At 34.8% G+C, this 11,771-nt stretch overlaps 2 protein-coding genes across 14 annotated transcripts in view; both read left to right on the top strand.

The window, feature by feature from the left end:
* Positions 1–11,771, top strand: part of LOC126746775 (group XIIA secretory phospholipase A2-like) — a 149,905-nt gene that overhangs the window by 85,415 nt on the left and 52,719 nt on the right. The window lies entirely within an intron of this gene.
* LOC126746779 (clusterin-associated protein 1) lies at positions 1,159–6,799 on the top strand. The gene is made up of 7 exons (XM_050455159.1): positions 1,159–1,294; positions 1,342–1,538; positions 1,595–1,783; positions 1,839–1,934; positions 5,883–6,100; positions 6,162–6,412; positions 6,466–6,799. The coding sequence occupies exons 1-7, from the start codon at positions 1,273–1,275 to the stop codon at positions 6,711–6,713; spliced, it is 1,221 nt and encodes a 406-aa protein (XP_050311116.1). The 5' UTR covers positions 1,159–1,272; the 3' UTR covers positions 6,714–6,799.

The following is an 11,771-nucleotide window of genomic DNA, read 5'->3' on the forward strand; positions in this document are numbered from 1 at the left end:
GTAATGTAGGTGATCTGAAGAAGGCGTTGGTATAGTTAGTTCAATTTCGAAAAAAATCAATTTTCGGTGAAAAAATCGATACGGGGGGGTATACCCGAAAAACGAAAAAACCCAAACTTTGGAGGTCGATATCTCGGCTTCTATGGGTCCGATCTGGAATATTCCAACGGTTTTGTCTTAGTTTCGTCTTTCTGAATCCAACGAGACCTTCCGCAAGGTCGTAGCTCTTATAGAAGCTGAGATATCGCATTTTTGGAGCCCATTTTTGGCCTCAAAAACGAGGTCGAAAAATAACTGTTTTCCGAATTTTCAAAGTGCTGTCATTCAGTTAGTTCTGCTCGAATCTCGTTATAACCCGGTGTTTTCGTAATGTAGGTGATCTAAATAAGGCGTTGGTATAGTTAGTTCAATTTCGAAAAAAATCAATTTTCGCTGAAAAAATCGATACGGGGGGGTATACCCGAAAAACGAAAAAACCCAAACTTTGGAGGTCGATATCTCGGCTTCTACTGGTCCGATCTGGAAAATTCCAACGGTTTTGTCTTAGTTTCGTCTTTCTGAATCCAACGAGACCTTCCGCAAGGTCGTAGCTCTTATAGAAGCTGAGATATCGCATTTTTGGAGCCCATTTTTGGCCTCAAAAACGAGGTCGAAAAATAACTGTTTTCCGAATTTTCAAAGTGCTGTCATTCAGTTAGTTCTGCTCGAATCTCGTTATAACCCGGTGTTTTCGTAATGTAGGTGATCTAAATAAGGCGTTGGTATAGTTAGTTCAATTTCGAAAAAAATCAATTTTCGCTGAAAAAATCGATACGGGGGGGTATACCCGAAAAACGAAAAAACCCAAACTTTGGAGGTCGATATCTCGGCTTCTATGGGTCCGATCTGGAATATTCCAACGGTTTTGTCTTAGTTTCGTCTTTCTGAATCCAACGAGACCTTCCGCAAGGTCGTAGCTCTTATAGAAGCTGAGATATCGCATTTTTGGAGCCCATTTTTGGCCTCAAAAACGAGGTCGAAAAATGACTTTTTCCGAATTTTCAAAGTGCTGTCATTCAGTTAGTTCTGCTCGAATCTCGTTGTAACCCGGTATTTTCGTAATGTAGGTGGTCCAAAGAAGACGCTGGTATAGTTAGTTCGATTCATAAATTAATTTTCACTTTCCGGCGTCACCAGGTGAACAACAAAGGACCATCGACCCTGATATCCATAGCAACCCCTCGTATAGCTGCCATACAAACACCACTTTAGTATTTACATTTCTTCAGGGAAATGTCATTTAGGGACGTACGGAGTGAGTATTTTATTAATTTATTATATAAATAATTAATATGTATTTAGGTTTGGTGGAAATGCTACGGGCCCTCGGCTACCCCCATCAGATTTCCATGGAAAGCTTCAGAAAACCCAATTTCCCTTTAATATCAGATCTGCTGGTCTGGCTGGCCAAGCGGTTCGACCCGGACGTCGACATCCCATTGGAGATAGACACTGAAGACGAACGGGTGAAATTGATTCGAAACGTCGCACAGTTTATGGTATAGTGTCCTTCTGAAAGTCGTTTTTTTTTTTCGTCTAATTTTGAGTGTTCCAGGCCCTGAAGGCAAACATAAAACTCAACACTAAAAAGTTGTACCAAGCAGACGGTTACTCGGTGAGGGAGCTGCTCAAGATCACCGGCCTCCTCTATGACGCATTGAGCGTCAATTTGGAGGAAAACGACGAAAATGACATTGAGGAGGATAACGTTGTCAACTTCAGCGACTTCGACATCTCTGATAAAGTACTACAAAATAAATTAAAATAAAATAAATAAATAAACATTTTTAAAAAAACAGATAACCGACCTGAAGCTATCCAGACAGTTGGCCAGCGAAATCACCACCACGGGGGCCACCCTGTTCGACTTATTGGGCAAAGAAGTGGACCTGAGGGTAAAATATATTTAGGGTCTTATCAAAATTGCACTTTTTAATTTTTCCTGATTCTCCTATGGAAAATAGAGACTTTTCTTATTAGACTTTTTTTATTACCTTTTTACTCTTAATATATAGCAAAAAGAATTTTTTAATTTGGCATACTTTTAAGAATTCCAAATTTTTCACAGTTTTGGTCCAAAAATCAAAAAACTCTAATAACTTCTTTAATATTCGTTTTTTGAAAAAAATTATAGAATACTTTTCGTTTTGTATTTAAATAGAGTATCTATAGCAAAAATAAAAATTACAAAATTTTTCATAGATTTTGAAAAAATTGACTTTTTTGATTTGAAGTTTTTTTGCATTTTCTCCCACTGTATGAAAAATAAAATCAAAATTTTTACTTCTTAGGATACCTCTCATTATTCCAAACAACTTTTATTTAAACAATGTTTTTATTGGACCCATAGATTTTTTGTAAAAAAATTAAAAGGGAATTTTTGAAAATATATTTAGGGTCTTATCAAAATTGCACTTTTTAATTTTTCCTGATTCTCCTATGGAAAATAGAGACTTTTATTATTAGACTTTTTTCATTGCATTTTTACTCTTAATATATAGCAAAAAGAATTTTTTGATTTGGCCAATTTTTAAGAATTTCAAAATTTATTACCATGTTTTGGTCAAAAAATTTAAAAAAGCTAATAACTTCCTTAATATTCGTTTTTTGAAAAAAATTATAGAATACTTTTCGTTTTGTATTTAAATAGAGTATCTATAGCAAAAATAAAAATTACAAAATTTTTCATAGATTTTGAAAAAATTGACTTTTTTTATTTGAAGGTTTTTTGCATTTTCTCCCACTGTATGAAAAATAACATTAAAATTTCTTTTTCTAAGTATACTCCTCATTATTCCAAACAACTTTTATTTAAACAATATTTTTATTGGACCCATAGATTTTTTGTAAAAAAATTAAAAAGGAATTTTTGAAAATATATTTAGGGTCTTATCAAAATTGCACTTTTTAATTTTTTCTGATTCTCCTATGGAAAATAGAGACTTTTCTTATTAGCCTTTTTTTATTACCTTTTCACTCTTAATATATAGCAAAAAGAATTTTTTGATTTGGCCAATTTTTAAGAATTTCAAAATTGATTACCATGTTTTGGTCAAAAAATTTAAAAAAGCTAATAACTTGCTTAATATTTGTTTTTTAAAAAAAATTATAAAACACTTTTCGTTTTGTATTTAAATAGAGTATCTATAGCAAAAATAAAAGTTACAAAATTTTTCATAGATTTTGAAAAAATTGACTTTTTTGATTTGAAGTTTTTTTGCATTTTCTCCCACTGTATGAAAACTAAAATCAAAACTTTTGCTTCTTAGGATACCTCTCATTATTCCAAACAACTTTTATTTAAACAATATTTTCATTGGCCCCATAGATTTTTTGTAGAAAAATTAAAAAGGAATTTTTGAAAATATATTTAGGGTCTTATCAAAATTGCACTTTTTAATTTTTCCTGATTCTCCTATGGAAAATAGAGACTTTTCTTATTAGACTTTTTTTATTACCTTTTTACTCTTAATATATAGCAAAAAGAATTTTTTGATTTGGCCAATTTTTAAGAATTTCAAAATTTATTACCATGTTTTGGTCAAAAAAATTTAAAAAAGCTAATAACTTCCTTAATATTCGTTTTTTGAAAAAAATTATAGAATACTTTTCGTTTTGTATTTAAATAGAGTATCTATGGCAAAAATAAAAATTACAAAATTTTTCATAGATTTTGAAAAAATTGACTTTTTTGATTTGAAGTTTTTTTGCATTTTCTCCCACTGTATGAAAAATAACATTAAAATTTCTTTTTCTAAGTATACTCCTCATTATTCCAAACAACTTTTATTTAAACAATATTTTTATTGGACCCATAGATTTTTTGTAAAAAAATTAAAAAGGAATTTTTGAAAATATATTTAGGGTCTTATCAAAATTGCACTTTTTAATTTTTCCTGATTCTCCTATGGAAAATAGAGACTTTTCTTATTAGACTTTTTTTATTACCTTTTTACTCTTAATATATAGCAAAAAGAATTTTTTGATTTGGCCAATTTTTAAGAATTTCAAAATTTATTACCATGTTTTGGTCAAAAAATTTAAAAAAGCTAATAACTTCCTTAATATTCGTTTTTTGAAAAAAATTATAGAATACTTTTCGTTTTGTATTTAAATAGAGTATCTATAGCAAAAATAAAAATTACAAAATTTTTCATAGATTTTGAAAAAATTGACTTTTTTGATTTGAAGTTTTTTTGCATTTTCTCCCACTGTATGAAAAATAAAATCAAAAATTTTGCTTCTTAGGATACCTCTCATTATTCCAAACAACTTTTATTTAAACAATATTTTTATTGGACCCATAGATTTTTTGTAAAAAAATTAAAAAGGAATTTTTGAAAATATATTTAGGGTCTTATCAAAATTGCACTTTTTAATTTTTCCTGATTCTCCTATGGAAAATAGAGACTTTTATTATTAGACTTTTTTCATTGCATTTTTACTCTTAATATATAGCAAAAAGAATTTTTTGATTTGGCCAATTTTTAAGAATTTCAAAATTTATTACCATGTTTTGGTCAAAAAATTTAAAAAAGCTAATAACTTCCTTAATATTCGTTTTTTGAAAAAAATTATAGAATACTTTTCGTTTTGTATTTAAATAGAGTATCTATAGCAAAAATAAAAATTACAAAATTTTTCATAGATTTTGAAAAAATTGACTTTTTTTATTTGAAGGTTTTTTGCATTTTCTCCCACTGTATGAAAAATAAAATCAAAATTTTTACTTCTTAGGATACCTCTCATTATTCCAAACAACTTTTATTTAAACAATATTTTTATTGGACCCATAGATTTTTTGTAAAAAAATTAAAAAGGAATTTTTGAAAATATATTTAGGGTCTTATCAAAATTGCACTTTTTAATTTTTCCTGATTCTCCTATGGAAAATAGAGACTTTTCTTATTAGACTTTTTTTATTACCTTTTCACTCTTAATATATAGCAAAAAGAATTTTTTGATTTGGCCAATTTTTAAGAATTCCAAATTTTTCACAGTTTTGGTCCAAAAATCAAAAAACTCTAATAACTTCTTTAATATTCGTTTTTTGAAAAAAATTATAAAACACTTTTCGTTTTGTATTTAAATAGAGTATCTATAACAAAAATAAAAATTACAAAATTTCTCATAGATTTTGCGCTTTTTGAAGCAGTATAGACCATCAAAGTATACATAATCCTCTTAACCTATTTTTTCGGCACGGGTTTTGTACGTTTCCCAGAATTTATAGTCGTCCAAACCGGTACTCAATATAAATAGTGAATAGTCGGGCGATAAGGAATTCATTGTTTAACCGGTCCACTTACACCCTGAGATAAAACGAGCCGACTATACTAAAGACGCGTTCGGAGCTGCTTACGCAACCGTTAAGCACAGTTCATACTTGTGCAAATATTTAATTGTGGTTTTCATAAGAAAGGCTTTATTTCATTAGAGCCATTACTCCATTTCTTTCTATTTGATGTAAATACTCTTCATTTGGTAACCATCTATTCATTCATTTCTGTCCTAGAAATATCATCGATAACACGAGTCTCCGACAAAAACAGTAACTTCCAATCGTTTGTGGATGTCATAACGTTATCCTTGTTATTCTTGTGTATTCTCCGGACCTCATAGTCCAAAAGTCCTCTCACTGCACGGTGGTTGTTAGAATTCGGTCAGTTGCAGGTACTTCAGAGGTTTTGACAGGATCTCTTAAGCCTCCAGCAATTGCAACGCTCTTCAACCAATAAAAATGGATCCAAAAGTCTATTAAAGACCGACCTACCGACTGCACCCACTTTTTTTAAAAACATACAGTTACTTGCATTTTACCTCTTCGCCCTTCTTGCCTTCAGGCCGCCCGACAAAAGAGCATCGGCCGTCAATTCGAGGTGTCAGAAGTGGAGGCGGGAGTCCAAAAGGCCATCGAGGCCATCAACCAGGAGACCGCGCAGGTCAACGAGCTCATCGGCAACGTGGCCGCCACCGAGTCCAGTCTGGACGCGAAAATCGAACGCAGGAAACTGGAGCTGGACCGCTACGAAAAACGCCTTCAAACCCTAAAGAAAGTCAGGTAAAATATTACATGTTTTGCATGCCCCTCCCTATGTGTGGATGCTCATGTTCCTCCATAGACCGGCCTTCCTGGAAGAGTTCACCGCCTTCGAACAGGAACTGGAGCAACTGTTCGTCCAATACTCGATCCGGCTGCGATGCCTGAACCAGCTCGAGAAGCAGTTCTCCGACTGCGAGAGGATCCAGCTGGAGAAGCAGCTCCAGGCGGCGACGTCCCCGAGGGTCCCCACGATCCCTCTGGACGAGTCGGACCTTCTTCTTCAAGGGCAGGGCGATCATAGACAGGAGCGTCCGAGGGCAAGCACCGCCGGTAAGATTCGCACTGGAACCCGATCATGTGGGGGCTAAAAAGGGGCTTTTTAGGGCGCAAGAAGACTTTCGGCTCGATGCAGCCGCCCCCCATGTCCGGCAGTCAGTCCTCGTTGGACTTGAGCAGCGAGTCGGAGACGGACGATTTGTTCTTGGACAAGGAGGAACCGGAACTGATGCACTCGGATGACGAATCGTTGGCACTGGAACTGTCTAATGTCGATAGGGCGGCGCCATCTGGGAGGAAAACTGGCACTAGCAAGGTGATGCCGCCTGAACCAAACAGTGATGACGATTTTTGAGCGCGATTTATTTACAGTTGGCAGCACTGTAGTATGTCATGTCAATTTATCTCTCTAAACAATAATAAATTGTACTATTTTCGTTATTTTTGTACGTTTTTACCTCCTTATGCTCTGTACATTTTGACGTAAGAGTGACAGTTCAACTGGGCGCCATATTTGAAGTCAGTGTCAAATGTCTCGTTTGTACGTCACAGTCGAATATGTGAAGAAGAGGAAGAAGAGAAGAAACTTTGGGATCAACTGCCTGTAAGAAATCAATAATTTCTTCCAGGCATTTGACTTCGTTAGAAAGAAAGAGAAGAAAAAGAAGAAGAAGAAGAAGAAGAAGAAGAAGAAGAAGAAGAAGAAGAAGAAGAAGAAGAAGAAGAAGAAGAAGAAGAAGAAGAAGAAGAAGAGAAACTTTGGCCTCAACTGCCTGTAAGAAACAAATAAGAAGAAGAAGAAGAAGAAGAGAAGAAACTTTGGCCTCAACTGCCTGTAAGAAATCAATAATTTCTTCCAGGCATTTGACTTCTTTAGAAAGAAAGAGAAGAAGAAGAAGAAGAAGAGAAGAAACTTTGGCCTCAACTGCCTGTAAGAAATCAATAATTTCTTCCAGGCATTTGACTTCTTTAGAAAGAAAGAGAAGAAGAAGAAGAAGAAGAGAAGAAACTTTGGCCTCAACTGCCTGTAAGAAATGAATAATTTCTTCCAGGCATTTGACTTCTTTAGAAAGAAAGAGAAGAAGAAGAAGAAGAAGAGAAGAAACTTTGGCCTCAACTGCCTGTAAGAAATCAATAATTTCTTCCAGGCATTTGACTTCTTTAGAAAGAAAGAGAAGAAGAAGAAGAAGAAGAGAAGAAACTTTGGCCTCAACTGCCTGTAAGAAATCAATAATTTCTTCCAGGCATTTGACTTCTTTAGAAAGAAAGAGAAGAAGAAGAAGAAGAAGAGAAGAAACTTTGGCCTCAACTGCCTGTAAGAAATCAATAATTTCTTCCAGGCATTTGACTTCTTTAGAAAGAAAGAGAAGAAGAAGAAGAAGAAGAGAAGAAACTTTGGGATCAACTGCCTGTAAGAAATCAATAATTTCTTCCAGGCATTTGACTTCCTTAGAAAGAAAGAGAAGAAGAAGAAGAGAAGAAACTTTGGCCTCAACTGCCTGTAAGAAATCAATAATTTCTTCCAGGCATTTGACTTCGTTAGAAAGAAAGAGAAGAAGAAGAAGAAGAAGAAACTTTGGCCTCAACTGCCTGTAAGAAATCAATAATTTCTTCCAGGCATTTGACTTCCTTAGAAAGAAAGAGAAGAAGAAGAAGAAGAAGAGAAGAAACTTTGGCCTCAACTGCCTGTAAGAAATCAATAATTTCTTCCAGGCATTTGACTTCTTTAGAAAGAAAGAGAAGAAGAAGAAGAAGAAGAGAAGAAACTTTGGCCTCAACTGCCTGTAAGAAATCAATAATTTCTTCCAGGCATTTGACTTCGTTAGAAAGAAAGAGAAGAAGAAGAGAAGAAACTTTGGCCTCAACTGCCTGTAAGAAATCAGCAATTTCTTCCAGGCATTTGACTTCGTTAGAAAGAAAGAGAAGAAGAAGAAGAAGAAGAAGAGAAGTAACTTTGGCCTCAACTGCCTGTAAGAAATCAATAATTTCTTCCAGGCATTTGACTTCCTTGGAAAGAAAGAGAAGAAGAAGAAGAAGAGAAGAAGCTTTGGCCTCAACTGCCTGTAAGAAATCAATAATTTCTTCCAGGCATTTGACTTCCTTAGAAAGAGAGAGGAGAAGAAGAAGAGAAGAAGCTTTGGCCTCAACTGCCTGTAAGAAATCAATAATTTCTTCCAGGTATTTGACTTCCTTAGAAAGAGAGAGGAGAAGAAGAAGAGAAGAAGCTTTGGCCTCAACTGCCTGTAAGAAATCAATAATTTCTTCCAGGCATTTGACTTCTTTAGAAAGAAAGAGAAGAAGAAGAAGAAGAAGAGAAGAAACTTTGGGATCAACTGCCTGTAAGAAATCAATAATTTCTTCCAGGCATTTGACTTCCTTAGAAAGAAAGAGAAGAAGAAGAAGAAGAAGAGAAGAAACTTTGGCCTCAACTGCCTGTAAGAAATGAATAATTTCTTCCAGGCATTTGACTTCTTTAGAAAGAAAGAGAAGAAGAAGAAGAAGAAGAGAAGAAACTTTGGCCTCAACTGCCTGTAAGAAATCAATAATTTCTTCCAGGCATTTGACTTCTTTAGAAAGAAAGAGAAGAAGAAGAAGAAGAAGAGAAGAAACTTTGGCCTCAACTGCCTGTAAGAAATCAATAATTTCTTCCAGGCATTTGACTTCGTTAGAAAGAAAGAGAAGAAGAAGAAGAAGAAGAAGAGAAGTAACTTTGGCCTCAACTGCCTGTAAGAAATCAATAATTTCTTCCAGGCATTTGACTTCCTTGGAAAGAAAGAGAAGAAGAAGAAGAAGAGAAGAAGCTTTGGCCTCAACTGCCTGTAAGAAATCAATAATTTCTTCCAGGCATTTGACTTCCTTAGAAAGAGAGAGGAGAAGAAGAAGAGAAGAAGCTTTGGCCTCAACTGCCTGTAAGAAATCAATAATTTCTTCCAGGTATTTGACTTCCTTAGAAAGAGAGAGGAGAAGAAGAAGAGAAGAAGCTTTGGCCTCAACTGCCTGTAAGAAATCAATAATTTCTTCCAGGCATTTGACTTCTTTAGAAAGAAAGAGAAGAAGAAGAAGAAGAAGAGAAGAAACTTTGGGATCAACTGCCTGTAAGAAATCAATAATTTCTTCCAGGCATTTGACTTCCTTAGAAAGAAAGAGAAGAAGAAGAAGAAGAAGAGAAGAAACTTTGGCCTCAACTGCCTGTAAGAAATGAATAATTTCTTCCAGGCATTTGACTTCTTTAGAAAGAAAGAGAAGAAGAAGAAGAAGAAGAGAAGAAACTTTGGCCTCAACTGCCTGTAAGAAATCAATAATTTCTTCCAGGCATTTGACTTCTTTAGAAAGAAAGAGAAGAAGAAGAAGAAGAAGAGAAGAAACTTTGGCCTCAACTGCCTGTAAGAAATCAATAATTTCTTCCAGGCATTTGACTTCGTTAGAAAGAAAGAGAAGAAGAAGAAGAAGAAGAAGAGAAGTAACTTTGGCCTCAACTGCCTGTAAGAAATCAATAATTTCTTCCAGGCATTTGACTTCCTTGGAAAGAAAGAGAAGAAGAAGAAGAAGAGAAGAAGCTTTGGCCTCAACTGCCTGTAAGAAATCAATAATTTCTTCCAGGCATTTGACTTCCTTAGAAAGAGAGAGGAGAAGAAGAAGAGAAGAAGCTTTGGCCTCAACTGCCTGTAAGAAATCAATAATTTCTTCCAGGTATTTGACTTCCTTAGAAAGAGAGAGGAGAAGAAGAAGAGAAGAAGCTTTGGCCTCAACTGCCTGTAAGAAATCAATAATTTCTTCCAGGCATTTGACTTCTTTAGAAAGAAAGAGAAGAAGAAGAAGAAGAAGAGAAGAAACTTTGGGATCAACTGCCTGTAAGAAATCAATAATTTCTTCCAGGCATTTGACTTCCTTAGAAAGAAAGAGAAGAAGAAGAAGAAGAAGAGAAGAAGCTTTGGCCTCAACTGCCTGTAAGAAATCAATAATTTCTTCCAGGCATTTGACTTCCTTAGAAAGAGAGAGGAGAAGAAGAAGAGAAGAAGCTTTGGCCTCAACTGCCTGTAAGAAATCAATAATTTCTTCCAGGTATTTGACTTCCTTAGAAAGAGAGAGGAGAAGAAGAAGAGAAGAAGCTTTGGCCTCAACTGCCTGTAAGAAATCAATAATTTCTTCCAGGCATTTGACTTCTTTAGAAAGAAAGAGAAGAAGAAGAAGAAGAAGAGAAGAAACTTTGGGATCAACTGCCTGTAAGAAATCAATAATTTCTTCCAGGCATTTGACTTCCTTAGAAAGAAAGAGAAGAAGAAGAAGAAGAAGAGAAGAAACTTTGGCCTCAACTGCCTGTAAGAAATGAATAATTTCTTCCAGGCATTTGACTTCTTTAGAAAGAAAGAGAAGAAGAAGAAGAAGAAGAGAAGAAACTTTGGCCTCAACTGCCTGTAAGAAATCAATAATTTCTTCCAGGCATTTGACTTCTTTAGAAAGAAAGAGAAGAAGAAGAAGAAGAAGAGAAGAAACTTTGGCCTCAACTGCCTGTAAGAAATCAATAATTTCTTCCAGGCATTTGACTTCTTTAGAAAGAAAGAGAAGAAGAAGAAGAAGAAGAGAAGAAACTTTGGCCTCAACTGCCTGTAAGAAATCAATAATTTCTTCCAGGCATTTGACTTCTTTAGAAAGAAAGAGAAGAAGAAGAAGAAGAAGAGAAGAAACTTTGGCCTCAACTGCCTGTAAGAAATCAATAATTTCTTCCAGGCATTTGACTTCGTTAGAAAGAAAGAGAAGAAGAAGAGAAGAAACTTTGGCCTCAACTGCCTGTAAGAAATCAATAATTTCTTCCAGGCATTTGACTTCGTTAGAAAGAAAGAGAAGAAGAAGAAGAAGAAGAAGAGAAGTAACTTTGGCCTCAACTGCCTGTAAGAAATCAATAATTTCTTCCAGGCATTTGACTTCCTTGGAAAGAAAGAGAAGAAGAAGAAGAAGAGAAGAAGCTTTGGCCTCAACTGCCTGTAAGAAATCAATAATTTCTTCCAGGCATTTGACTTCCTTAGAAAGAAAGAGAAGAAGAAGAAGAAGGGAAGAAACTTTGGCCTCAACTGCCTGTAAGAAATCAATAATTTCTTCCAGGTATTTGACTTCCTTAGAAAGAGAGAGGAGAAGAAGAAGAGAAGAAGCTTTGGCCTCAACTGCCTGTAAGAAATCAATAATTTCTTCCAGGCATTTGACTTCGTTAGAAAGAAAGAGAAGAAGAAGAGAAGAAACTTTGGCCTCAACTGCCTGTAAGAAATCAATAATTTCTTCCAGGTATTTGACTTCCTTAGAAAGAGAGAGGAGAAGAAGAAGAGAAGAAGCTTTGGCCTCAACTGCCTGTAAGAAATCAATAATTTCTTCCAGGCATTTGACTTCCTTGGAAAGAAAGAGAAGAAGAAGAAGAAGAAGA

This window comes from Anthonomus grandis, chromosome 18 (assembly GCF_022605725.1).
Source record: "Anthonomus grandis grandis chromosome 18, icAntGran1.3, whole genome shotgun sequence".
In the NCBI taxonomy this organism is placed as follows: domain Eukaryota; kingdom Metazoa; phylum Arthropoda; class Insecta; order Coleoptera; family Curculionidae; genus Anthonomus; species Anthonomus grandis.

What these genes read in the sequence shown, in the direction of transcription:
- LOC126746779 (XM_050455159.1), top strand. Translation starts at nt 1,273, where the DNA reads ATGTCATTTAGGGACGTACGGA. An exon ending in GAAACGTCGCACAGTTTATG is followed by an intron (nt 1,539 to 1,594) that starts GTATAGTGTCCT and finishes TGAGTGTTCCAG; the next exon opens with GCCCTGAAGGCAAACATAAA. An exon ending in TCCGAGGGCAAGCACCGCCG is followed by an intron (nt 6,413 to 6,465) that starts GTAAGATTCGCA and finishes GGGGCTTTTTAG; the next exon opens with GGCGCAAGAAGACTTTCGGC.